The sequence below is a fragment of the Halichoeres trimaculatus genome, unplaced genomic scaffold, assembly GCF_033239565.1.
Source record: "Halichoeres trimaculatus isolate MK-OKI-2021-1 unplaced genomic scaffold, fHalTri1.1 fHalTri1_scaffold_9, whole genome shotgun sequence".
Lineage (NCBI taxonomy): Eukaryota > Metazoa > Chordata > Actinopteri > Labriformes > Labridae > Halichoeres > Halichoeres trimaculatus.
Window position 1 is genome coordinate 19,170,583 of NW_027437188.1, and position 12,885 is coordinate 19,183,467.

General features: G+C 38.5%; 1 protein-coding gene across 3 annotated transcripts in view; it reads right to left on the reverse strand.

The window, feature by feature from the left end:
- Positions 1–476: 476 nt before the first annotated feature.
- The window catches only part of dync2h1 (dynein cytoplasmic 2 heavy chain 1), a 115,406-nt gene continuing 102,997 nt past the window's right edge, over positions 477–12,885 (reverse strand). For all 3 annotated transcript variants that reach the window (XM_074679184.1, XM_074679185.1, XM_074679183.1), the window contains 5 exons: positions 7,888–7,977; positions 4,414–4,523; positions 4,254–4,335; positions 3,088–3,204; positions 477–1,196 (listed from right to left, as the gene is read on the reverse strand). In XM_074679184.1, the coding sequence (XP_074535285.1) occupies positions 1,035–1,196; positions 3,088–3,204; positions 4,254–4,335; positions 4,414–4,523; positions 7,888–7,977 (561 nt within the window). In that variant the 3' untranslated portion in view covers positions 477–1,034. The remainder of the gene's footprint in view (positions 1,197–3,087; positions 3,205–4,253; positions 4,336–4,413; positions 4,524–7,887; positions 7,978–12,885) is intronic.

A 12,885-nucleotide genomic window follows, 5' to 3' on the forward strand; every position in this document is an offset into this window, starting at 1 on the left:
GGGGTTAGGGACTGAGTGCTCGTGAATGTGTCTACAGTTTGTGTGTGTCTGTGTGTGCATTTGTGTGTGAGAGACAAAAACCACCATTTGCTTTGGGAACAGACACCGAGGCATTTCATGCCTGTAAAGCTCGGCTCAGCGGATTTGAGTGAGTGGCAGAGCGAGCAGAGTGAACTGTGATCTGTATTGTTTACTGTTGAACAGTTGTGACTGCTGATAATGCGCTCTGGAGGCACACACTCACTCAGTACACCCCCTCTCACACAGAAAAACCCCACACCTCTGTGTTTGTGTTTTGGTGATATTATTCTCCATTTGTGTGCTAATAACCAAAGCTGATTTCGAAAGAACAGAGTGTTTGTTTCTAACCGTTCAGGTGATGGAACATGTCCGAGACTGGTGCTACAAAAGGTGATAGAAACAAAATGTATTTTTTTTTCATTATTATGACAAATACAATCCAAAAGATGCAGCTCAATAAGTATGAAACAAATTTTCACCACAAAAAAACAAATTAGCAAATGTAAGATAAAGCTGAACACTTCACAGGCTCAGTGAGGAGTGAATTGTAAGACCAGCATCAAGGTATGAAAGCTCACAGCTACTAATATAACCACAGTATCATGTTTTCATCTCATTAAACATTTTTAGCTGCTCTTTTTTGCTGTCAGCTCCTTCAGAAGAAAGACAGTATTAGTGCTGTCATTAGGCCAAAAAGCAGAGAACTACAAAGTCAATTATTCTCCATTTTCTCCTTCTCCAGTGCTTCCTCTTGTAACATATTATGCAAATTATTATGACATGAAGTGGCTGCATGTGGAAGTTTTTGGTCCGTGAGCTCAGGTGCTTAATTAGAAAACGATAGTGTCAGTATCAGAGTCTGACATTCTGGAGTAATTTGTTCTGTTATTTGCTGCCCGAGTTAAATCCTCCTTTTATAGCGATATTATCTTCCCCTCAGGCGAACACTGCTCAACAAAAGCCTTCAGCGGTTGCTGTCTTAATGTGCTTGCCTTTCTTAGCATGATATCTTTTCACTGCTGTTTGAGGAAGAGAGCAGCGCCGGTCTGTATCCACTGGTTTGAATTCCTTCCACAGGGCAGACTGACGTGTGTCACCACCTTCACTCTCTCTGAGCTCGTATACAGCGGCAGCCAGATGTTTTCCTCTGATGTTGTGGAGTCCATTGAAGACTTCTGAAAACGAAACAGAAAAAAGAATTCACATATGTCAATCGCTCTATATTTGTATTTATTGAACATGTATCATAATAATAAAACAGCTGATGCATACTTCTCAGCTAATTCAAAGATAAAAGTCTCCAGATCAGCTGATAAAAGTTATTTTAGGATTTTCAAAATAAAGTGTAAATGTCTTCAAGTTCTATAATGAAATTCAAAAATCTACAGGAATCTCGATTTTGGATTGAATTTGCTCAGTCATGGTATTCACGTCTTGCTCCGTCCAAACTTGGCCTGTCAGAGATCACGATGTGATGAAGATCCATAATTAATGTTGTTAAATTTGTTGTGCAAGTTTTGAATCCCATTTTGTGTTTATGATTGCAGATGACAAATTCCTTCTCTGGTTTGGTGGTTTATTTTTATTTTCCCTCATCTGTTTTGGATTTTATCAACCTCACATTCCTCAATTTATAAAACAAACAAACAAAACCCAAACAAGGTTAAAGGGATATTTTTTTTCTTTGAAGTGAGGCTGCATGAGGTACTTGTCAATGTTAATTGTATTATGCACAGGGGATGCCAGTCAGCTTGGCCCCTGTGTTGAGAGAGCGGCCAGAGAAACAGAACAAAAGCCGAGGTCAGCCCGACCATATAATTTACACAACATGTTCCTGCAGGCAGAGAAACAACAATGTACGAGAATACAGCTGAAAATTTCCAAATAGATGGTGTAGTTTTTTTAAACTAGCTAAATAACAGCAGATAAATTATTGACCCTGGCCGCAGAGACTGATTGCATAGCTTCTGTTCTAAATCTCTGGCTACTCTCGTATCAAAGGGTCAGCTGGGATTCCCAGAGGAAAGGCACTATACTTACTGTTGACAAGAATGACATAAAACCCCACAAAAAAAATAAAATAAAATAAATAAATATCAAAGCCCTGTCCGATGTGCCACACATGAGTGTAGTGTGTATTTCTTTAAAGTGTGCACATTTCCAAACAAAAACACTGTACTTGACAGAATAAAAACTTCAAAATTATCTCCTACCTCTAAAGATGCTTTTCGAGGATCTATGTGCTTTTTGACTGCCAGAACTCTGGTCTAAATTTAGTTCTCGGTTAATTGATCTACCCCATTAAAGGGCCCTGCCCTTGAGGTAGTACTGTCCAGGGGTCTACAGAACTATGGGGGCAGGGCCTTAACTTTTTTTTGATGACTATAGCACCCACAGTATATTTCACCCCAAAAAATGACACACACTTATAATCCACTTGGGTTTAACAAGAACCATCCTCTCTGTGGCTGACAAGGAACGTTTCCCTGCTATTAAAGAATGACCCTGTAGACTGGGGACTTTCAGATGACTGTGATAGTTTACCACTGCATTTGAATCATGGACAAAGTTAAGTTTTGAAATAACTATGTTAAAATATCCACATCCACTGAAAGCTATCAATCATCAGTGTTGCTCTTTAAACTAGAGCACTGGTTGATCTCTGCCCGTCTTCTTAAGACAGCAGAGATCAACCAGTTTCTCTCTGGTTGGATCTGTTTTAAAGAGCCTGTTTTGACCTTTTGAAACAGGCTTTGATTTGTGTTGATTTGACAAATCTATTTGCAGTCCAAGAGCTCACCCTCAAAAGATGGCACAAGCTAAATTTCATTCAGGCTAACGGGCTAACTGCAGTGCTGCTGGCCTGTCTTTTTTGATCTATGGTGTCAGGCCTTGAAGTTCTGGTTGTACAGCACCTTAAAACATGGTTTCAGACCACAATGGCAATATTTGAAAAATAAAATAAAGTCATGTGATCCATAATGTGGTTTGTGGAATGAACTTTTGAGGTTCTGTGATTGCAAATGAAAAGATAAATTTCTAGAGAGTTTTAGTTGAGGCACACACCTGTGACACCCAGGCCATGTAACAAGTTGGAACGGCTGACACACTGGGGGAGTCGTGCTGATTCTCACACAGATGAACACCATCAAAACTACAGCCTTCCAACTGAAGACCTCCAACCTGGAGAAGAGTGGGAGGGGGAAAGGCAAGAGATGCAAAGGTAGATGAGGGAAGAATGGATAAAAGCAGAATTAAAATGCATGAATCATAAAAGAAAAGATGAACTTTTTTTTACTGTAAATTAAACAAAAAAGTTCACCAAAAAAAACAAGACAAACATGTGAAACCAAAGCTATAAACTGTAGAGCTGCATTGTGAACATGAAAATATAGAAAACCTGCTGTCGTCAGATTGAATCAGCATGTAAAAGGCATTGTATGTGACTGAGAGTTTACATGAGTGAAATCAATCCAGTGACTCAGGGATTTTCCACAGTAGGCCAGACAATGAAGGGAACTCTGGCGACAAGTCAGACATACATAAAAAACTACTAAATCACCATTAAATGAGTGAGGAGAAGCAAGAGACAATCCAGAGAAAGCATCACTATATATTTGTGCGTGTCTGTGTGTGTTTGCGTAAGAGAGATCATTGGTGCTCAATCATCCCCTTTCTCTTTCTCTGTCAGATGTCGGAGTATTTCCCTTCCCTCCCTGCAGCTGCAGCTTCTTTCTAAGCATCCACACCCTTTTCCTCTCTATTTGGATCATTTGAACTTAGTGTAAGTCAAGCTGTGCACATTTTCTTGAAAAAAGAAACACATGCGTCAAAGTCTACTAATTGTGCACAGTACAGCAATATCATCCTTAAATCAGTGCATAAATGAAAAAAGCAAGATGATTTACAGTGATATTGTGCACTTTGAGTCCTCTCGGTTTTTTAAATTAATTAAAAGGCACAAGAGGAAGCCTGAATTTGCCTCTGAGTTGAAACAAACTCTTGGCTTTCTTTCTCCTTTTTTTTATCATCTCTTGTTTTCGATGCTTGCCCTCCTATCTGCATCTGTATGCTGTTCTGTGCTAGTCTTTCACTTCATTATTTTCCAATTATCACTGAGCCAGAGTCTGCCTCATTTATGGCGCCAGTATTCTGCAGTGATATGGGAGAAGTTTGTCTCTGCTTGCTGCATGCATTAACTGCGAGTCAATGTGTGCTTGCTGTAATTCTACCTTAACTTGGAGCTTCGCCTTTTCAATGGGACTCCTCCAAGATGAGACAAACACCAAACTGTCCATAGAGCAACCCATAGACCTATAAAAAAAAATAAAAAAATTAAAGAATCTTTACATGAATACTTTTTGTTTAATGTTATGCACAAAGCATTGTTACCGTGCGGTTTCCTGTCTTAAAGCGTTGAGGAAGGTGTCAGGGTGGAGCAGCTCAGATAGATCCAGGGTGTCTGATAGAAGAGCTTGTCTGCCTGCACGATCCACCCAGCTCTGGAAAGACAAACACAAAACACACACATGCACACGCACACACACAGAGATTGATACACATGCACGGATTAATGAACCAAGCGGCTGGAAAATAACAAATAAAACTTCAAGGTAACACACATTTCAGGCATAAAATCAATGTCACACAGGAGTCAGGCAAACATTTAGTGGGTCAATGAAAAATAATGAGAATAAACACAATAATCTTCAGCCCAAGTGGTGAAAAGATGCACAGTTGGCTCAGAATACTTTCAACATCTCCTTTAAATATTCACACATTTCACTCTAAGTAGTTTGTTTTCAAGGAAAAGGAAGAATAAAGAATGACTGTTTGTTCTGTGATTGGCTCTTTAACTTTTCCCAGAGAGTGTTTATGGGTTTGTGGAGTGATGATATTTTCTGCTAGTCAGTGTGTATCTGTTAATGGGAGATTAAAAAGGGTTAGATAGGGTGCGGGCAACGAAAAGTCAATAGCAATGTGAGGCCAATAGAGTATATGTCCCCTTGTCCTTTTATCACCACATCCACAAGCTGATAACACTGGAACCCCAATTATCGCCTAATGAGAATACAGTACACACACACTCACACACACACACACACACACACACACACACACACACACACACACACACACACACACACACACACACACACACACACACACACACACACACACACACACACACACACTCACACATACACACACACAAAAGCATGTATTCAGTAAAAATCCAGGAAATGTTGCACACTACAGATTTTTCCCTATATTTCTGCAGTGGCTGTATTCAGCCTTGAGGGTTGACCTACGGTTGAAGTCATGATCTATTCTGGACTCTTTTTGTTTTTCTTTTTTGTTTATTTCTGAAGGTAAGGTAGCTTTTTCTTAATAGCTATAAAAAAATAGTGGATTTGGAGGTCAGCTGAAGATAACGCTGACAAACTGAGACAGAAATGGCAGAATGAACATCTGATCCAGTTTGTATTATTATAAATGGATTCCTTTTCCTGCACAGCATCAGTCTGCACTGGCTTAAGAGATAAATTGGAATGAGCATTATGCTGAGAAAAAATATGCACAAATGCAAGCCCATCTCCACATTCGCATAGTTGCAGGCACACGCCTGTGCATACACACAAACAGAGGCTGACATCTGCACCCAGAATTTGGGGTATTAATAACACAGAAAGCAAAGTGTGCTGGTATTCGTGTGCATATTTTTGTGTGAGCTATTGGGTGCTTTCAAGGTCATCCTCTTGAGTCTTGGGTGCACTGCTGGGCTGTTAGCTCTTTAGTCTTCATCTGTTCCACACAACAGCAGCAGTTCTGACCGTCTCCGCCTTTATTAGACTGATTGGGGAGCACAGACACACAGCTAACAGAGATATCACTCAGCACTGATGGGCAGAAATAGACAGTTAAGGACAGTGCAGCCTCCAGATAGACAGATGGAGTGCTGAAAGAAGCAGGCAGACAGGGAGACACACACAAACAGATGGGTATACAGACAGACGGACAAACACAGGCAGTGAGGCTCACCCACACAAGAAATGAAATGCACCAAATTCACATAGAAGTAAATTATTTCTGAGCGGATGTGTGTTTTTTCTCTCGTCTGCCTGAGCATATTGAGGTAGGCGTGCAGTCAGACACAGTGGATAGGAGACAGAGAGGAGTTTCAGCCAGAACCTTCATTTCCTGGCACCAACTGAGGGCAAACACTTCCCAGAACTGCATGCTTTTATATTATAATCCGCTTTTATTTATGAAGTGCTTTTGAAAACAACATTAGAATTTCTCTGGCATGGTTTTTAGTCATCACATTGCCTAGATCAGTCATAAATTATTGCAGTCACAGCTGTAACCTAAAAACTATTTGGTGTGTTTAGCTGATAGACTTTCTTTATTGATGAGGCCTGTGTGGGAAAGGTGAGGTGACACTTCTTTTTTAAAAATCATTTTAAATTACAGAAATCCAAAATTGTCCTCCTGTAATATTCATTTCAGCTGAGGGACAAAGCTCCTGAAGGGTATAAATGCACCATGGATTTAAATGGATCCCCCAATCAATATGCTAATGCTGATTAGAAAACTCTTAGGCCTCTTAAATCTCATTCCTGTGAGAGTGGTACCACAGAGAAATCCCAGGGGTGTCTGAGTTTTTAATAACCCGTGAGGTCGTCCTCAGATGCCATTGCTACCAGATATCCCACAGAAATGAAACTTGTTTTTTTTTCAGCTTTTAAGGGAAAAAGTTCATTGGCAGGATCAGACCTAAGTGTATTTCTGTCAGTGAAAGTAAAACTCAGCCAAGGAGATCATCACTGACAAGATTAAAAGTTCTCTAAACACTGTTAGGTCTGATAAATTATTTGCTTGAAAGCTTTAGCAAAAAATCTGATCTAATATTTATCATTGCTTGTGCTCTTTTGTTGACTTCTTTTGGAAAGGATTAAAGAGTTACATCACATACAGAGAAATACAAAAAAATGTCTCCATGTATAATTATGTACTAAATGTCTTACCTGGGAGCTCACATTTCTAAAGCTAAACTGTCTCACTTCTACCCCGACATTGACCCGCACTGTGATAAATGTATGAGTGCTGAAGCATCACTTGTTCATATGTACTGGCAATGCCCTAGTCTCTGTAAATTTTGGAAAGAGGTATTTCACACATTGTCCAAGATTATCAACGTTAAATTGAATCCGAACCCTCTCATTGCAATATTTTGGGTCACCGGAGGAGTGGTACAGAGGTTGGCGCAAAAACAACGGACCCTAGCCTTTGCTTCCCTTCTAGCCAGGCGTGTAGTGCTGCTTAGATGGAGAGATGCTACCCCTCCTACACATGCACAGTAGTTGGCAGAAGTTATGACTTGCTCGAAGATACAGAAAATAAGATTCTCCCCTCAACATTCAGGTTCACAGTTTACTGACATTTGGGGAGCCTTTCTGAACTCTGTACACCTAAAACTATGATCCAGATGCAGCTTGAATATCTCTCTCTTTTTTTTCCCAGATACATAACTAGATCTCCAATAGGACTGGGGAATTTATTACATATCATTACTAGTGACAGGGTAGGGATTGCTTTATGATGGACATTTGTTATACGTTGTTGTTTGTTTTTCTTTTTTCTTTTTTTGTTAGTTTTGTTAACCTTGTGTGTCTTCATTTACTTAAAAAGCAAAACAAAAAAATATACACATTTCTCACCTTTCTCTATGTTGATGTAACCGCTAACTGCACTTTGTGTTCATTCATAAAATTGTATAATTTCAGTGACCAATCAGCACTGCACTTTTTGTAAACTCTGTTTGTACCTCAATAAAAAAGATTTTAACAAAAAAAAATGTCTTACCTGTATAGCCAGAGCACGTGTTACCACAGCTCTGAGGTACTGCATCGGCTCTTCAGGTCCCTCCCATTTGTTCTGCCAGGTTAAAGGACACTGTGACAGAGGGGAGTAAGCATAGAGTGGGAGAGGAGTTATTCAGAGCCATAATGAAAAAATAAACACAAAACAAAAAAGAAAACCAGCGTCAGCATGGAGGAAAGGTACACTGTGTTATTTTCACTGTGGGAATTCTGTTTGGTCAATCCAACATCTCTCTTTCTCATTCAACCCAGCTGTCAACACACACACACACACAGCCACAGCATGCAGAAGGACTCCTGATCCACTCGCAGGTGTGTAGATATTCTATAAAGCTGCTAATGGAGGAATTGCAAGGAATTGCAAGATTTGTCCTTCAAATCACTTCTGAAGTTAAGTTGCTGAAGAAGTCTTTAAGTCACGAAACTGTTTGTCACTATTGAACACAAAGTCCCCAAAGCTTTGTTGAACGTCATCCTATTTATCCCCTTGTTTCTGGTTCTATTAATGATGGCTCACACAATCACTAAATTAGACAAACATAGACCGAAAGCTCTGATAGCACTGAGCCCTGTTTGACCACCTTCAAAGTGTTAAATTACTATGTTTTCAGTAAAGTTAGAGGAGTCAAGGAGTTTAAGTGTCAAATGGTTAGAGTAAGCAGGTGCCAAATGTTACCAGATGAATCAGTTAAGTTTGTGTCGATGTAGATTATACACTGTTAAAATATGTAGAGTATCTGGCTTTTTATACTTCACTGAAATACAAAACAAAACTTCATAATGACAAAAACAAATAGATGCACCTGTTAAAGTTCAGCACACCAACTCTTGTCTGTTTTTTCATCTGCCTCTTCTCAATGTTTCAAAATCAAACTTTGACAAAAAAGCATTCTTCCAGGCTGCACTGCCTCAGTGGTGGGTAGGAAAACAAAATAATCCACAGAAAAACAACACACTTTCATTTTTTCTTTGGATGGCATTTTTAATTTTTTAGAAAGTTTTGCCTTGTGTGGAAGTATTGTTATGATGCAGCAAAAATACACTTTCTCACTTGGTATTTGTGAAGAATGCACAAAGTCAGATTAGATTTTGGTTCTTTCTACTTGGAACTGACATAATAATATCTGTAAGTAGGTGGCAAAGGACAGATCCCCTCTGGAGAAATCTGTTAACTCCATAATGTGTTAGGTCACTCACGTTTGCTTAAGTATTACACAGAGCTCAAAGAGCAGCCTCTCTTCTCACACACACACACACACATGCACAAGCATGAATCTACACAGTGGGAGACTGAGGAGCAAGAACTTGAAGTTATTCAAGCTTGGAATTCATAATAGAAAAAAAAAGGACCTGAATTTCTCCCTCCTGCAAGTCAACTGTTCAGTCACTCCCTGCTGAGTGTGAGTGTGAGTAAAGGATGAGTAAGACGATAAACAGGCAAGCTTCATTTCCATGAATTAGTTATCATTCCCGCATGATCGCAGTGTGTTGTTATTACCTGATTAAGAATGACAGAAAATAACAGTTGATTCGTGATTGGCACCCACAAAAAGCAAACAGTAAAAATATAAATGGATTCACATTTCCATCCTAAATCTAAAGGCCCTGTAAATTTAAGAATAACATTAGGTGCCATAAAAGCAAATAAATGGACTGAGCAGAAGTGAGCTCTCTTTAATCTGTTGTAATAAAAAACAAATTACTCTTTCTAAAATAGCCTGTGCTGTTTGGTGAATACTCCAGTGATTAAAGTTAAACATTCTGTGTAACAACAACACCAGCAATTTGCATTTCACTTGTTGCCTGAGCTAAATCTTACAAGTAGCCAGTGGGAACTTGCTGGCAGGAAAAGTCTCTGAATAAGAAAGTTGCTTTGATCACTTAATGCTTAGGATCCCAGTTTGCTTCAAAGAAACCATGATGACAAAATAAAATAAAAAGTAACACTTGCATGCTAATTACTACAGCTGAAAAAGTCCACTGATGCTGGAGATGTATTAACCTTTAATCAAAAGCCATCTTTGCATCAGTCTTCATGATATTAATGATCTTTCCCCTCACTAAAGGCAGTGGTGACATTTATTTCAGTTTTGCAGTGCTTCTCACCACTCTCCTCTAATGCTTGGGTGGTTTCCAAGTATCTAATTATTTTTTACTGCACAGCAGAGGAGAGGAGCAATGAAGCTGATTCCTCTAGAGCTTTGCATGCCATACTTTTACAATATTACAACCCCAAATGGTCCATTTTCCAGTCGTATAAATCATACCACCAGCTCTTTGTGTTCTTCTCCTGTGGTTAGGTTTGTACCTTTCAGTAATGGTTAGTTAGCAGGGACTAATAATCTCATTTACATTGTGTGTTGTAATGTCTTTTAAGCAATTGAAACAAGCAAGTGTGAAATTATACTGCAGACATGTGTCTACAGTGACATCACTCACTATAGAAAAAGTACAGGTGTTGGAATTTGACTGCAGTGTATTTTGGCTGATTATTTAGTTGAAGGTGTACTTGGGGTTCACAAGAGTAGCAGAAAGTAGTGTAAAGGAGTGAGCCTACTTTGCACACGTTAATGATTATTTTTAAGAGGTGAGTCGCCTAGATGGTGCTCACAAAACGAGATGTAGCTGGAGAAAAATGCTAACTCTGGTGGTATATCAGCAGTTGTGTTTACCTAATGGCATACACTGTCATCTGTTTCAGTTACACGATCTGTGAGATAAAATCTGTCTCACCTTGTGTTTAATACTTGATTCTCACACATTTTACTCTTTTAACGGTGTTTGCTGTCTCGAACAATCATTTTTGCTCCAATAGATATGAGATGAGACCTGAATATAGCCATTTATGTGTTTGTGAGTGTGTGAGTAATCCTATAGTTGAAGCAGATGATAACTCATGTTGTCAGGTCAACACAACAACAGCTGAAATACTAAAACAATGTAGCGTAGGTGCTAGTATGAAGATATTAAAGCAGCTAATTGTTCACTGATTAGGGGTGAGTATTGGCAAGAACCTTACAATAGGATCCGCATCATGATACTTAGGTCATGATGTTTCACAATATCTTGATATTGTGAGATACTGTAATACTCTACAATTAACTAAGAAAAAAATAGAGATAATGTTTATGTTAATTTTACAATATTAACCAAAATTCAAGGGGAAAAGGAAAACACTGATGTCTACAGCATAGTGACTTTTTATTTTTACCAAAAAAATAATATCAAGAGTTGAAATGTCTATATAGTATCGTAGGTCAAAGTATTACAATATATCGCTGTATCAATTTTTTTTCCACCGTTATCATTTATATGGCTGGTTCCACTTCTTTGAGCATATTATCAAATTTTGTATGAGGCTTGTTTTACGTTTTAGTATGCTCCACTAAAATGTCAATAGCAGTTACCCACGGGGAATTTGTAAACAATAGTCATTCACTCAGCACCAGTACATAACATGAGCCTTTTGCTATCAAGGCACTGCTCGAAGAACAGGTTGTGAGCCTCTAACAATTTGAAAAAGTGTTCACAAATCATGCTGCACTTATATGATTTTTGAGAGCAAAAACTGCCATTAGATTTTGCAGCTGTTTGCTCTTGTTTCACATGTGGTTGTGGAGATAAGCTGTAAGCACCTTGATTCTCTGCTGCTCATACCCACAGACTAAAAATTTGCCCACAGAGAGAATGAGACGGATGGTAAGAGGATATTGCTTCTTTTTTTTTTTTTTTTTACGACAGATACAAATTTACATTCTTTCACAAAGCTTGTTCAAGTAAAAAATGCTCCATGCCTTTTGAACATCCCTACTTGTGTTGAAAAGTGCGCCCGTGAGCACCACAGAGCTATAACTTTTGGCCCATCACATGGAAGTGATCCTTTTAAAATTTAAATACTACCAGACAATAACCGCCAGCTCTCAGCAGTGAGTACGCGTCACTCTGTTTCTGCTGATATTTGAGAATTTTTCTTGTTTCATTTATTTATTTTTATATTGAGTTTCTTTTGGTTAGAGAGGGGGACAGTTTTACTACAAATGCATGCCTATGGTCATGTTGATGATGATGTAAAACACAACCAAACTGGATCGCCTACACTTAACAGGGTTTGGTAGAACTGGAGACAGAATTCTGGTAACAGTAAATTTAGTAACCGTAAAGGATTTGTGGGTTGCCAAAAAAACATACCATAGCATAAATCAAGATGACAACTGCTGTTGAATTTTAGCCTTGCACAAAAAAGGAAGAAGAGGATTTGGAAATAGTTTCGATAATACGGATAATGATTACTCATTCTTTTTCAAAACAAAAGCCACAGTAAAACTCTCCACAAGCACTGTCCCACAAAACCAGCACAGTGGTCCATTTTAATTGTCTATCACTCATTGAAATGCTGCATTTTGATGGAGTACAGAGATAACATCAAAAAAATGTGTCCTAGAAATGATCATCAAAGGAAAAGTGTGTGCTCTGAGCTTGAAGCTTGGGAAGTGTTTTTACAGTTTCATTTTACAGGTCAATTAAAGTGAGTGGAAACAGGAATGAGAGCTCATCAGTTTTATATACTGCCTAGTTACTGCTCATATGAGGACACCATTTATGTTCCAGGAGGACTCTTAATTTGTGAAAACTCACAGCAGATGGCATGTTAACGACACAAATTAACTACTGTTAATTATTTTCAGCCAACATGAGTTTAGTTGGTTTAGTGTGAATATGAGCAATCTTTTAGCTGGTTAAGCAGATATTTAACCCCTTACTGCCTGAATTAATTAACAATTATAAACATAGATTGTTTCATGTGTTTTTGCATTCTTACAGATGTTGAATTAAGTGGAGGTTGTTAATTTGAGTATAGTAAACATTACAGTTATAACTAAATTATATATAGACAAGAGAAGTTCACCCACTGATCAATAAATATTGACATTGTGGATCTGATACCATCTTTGGTTTGTGTAGAATATAAATCAATAGGTAA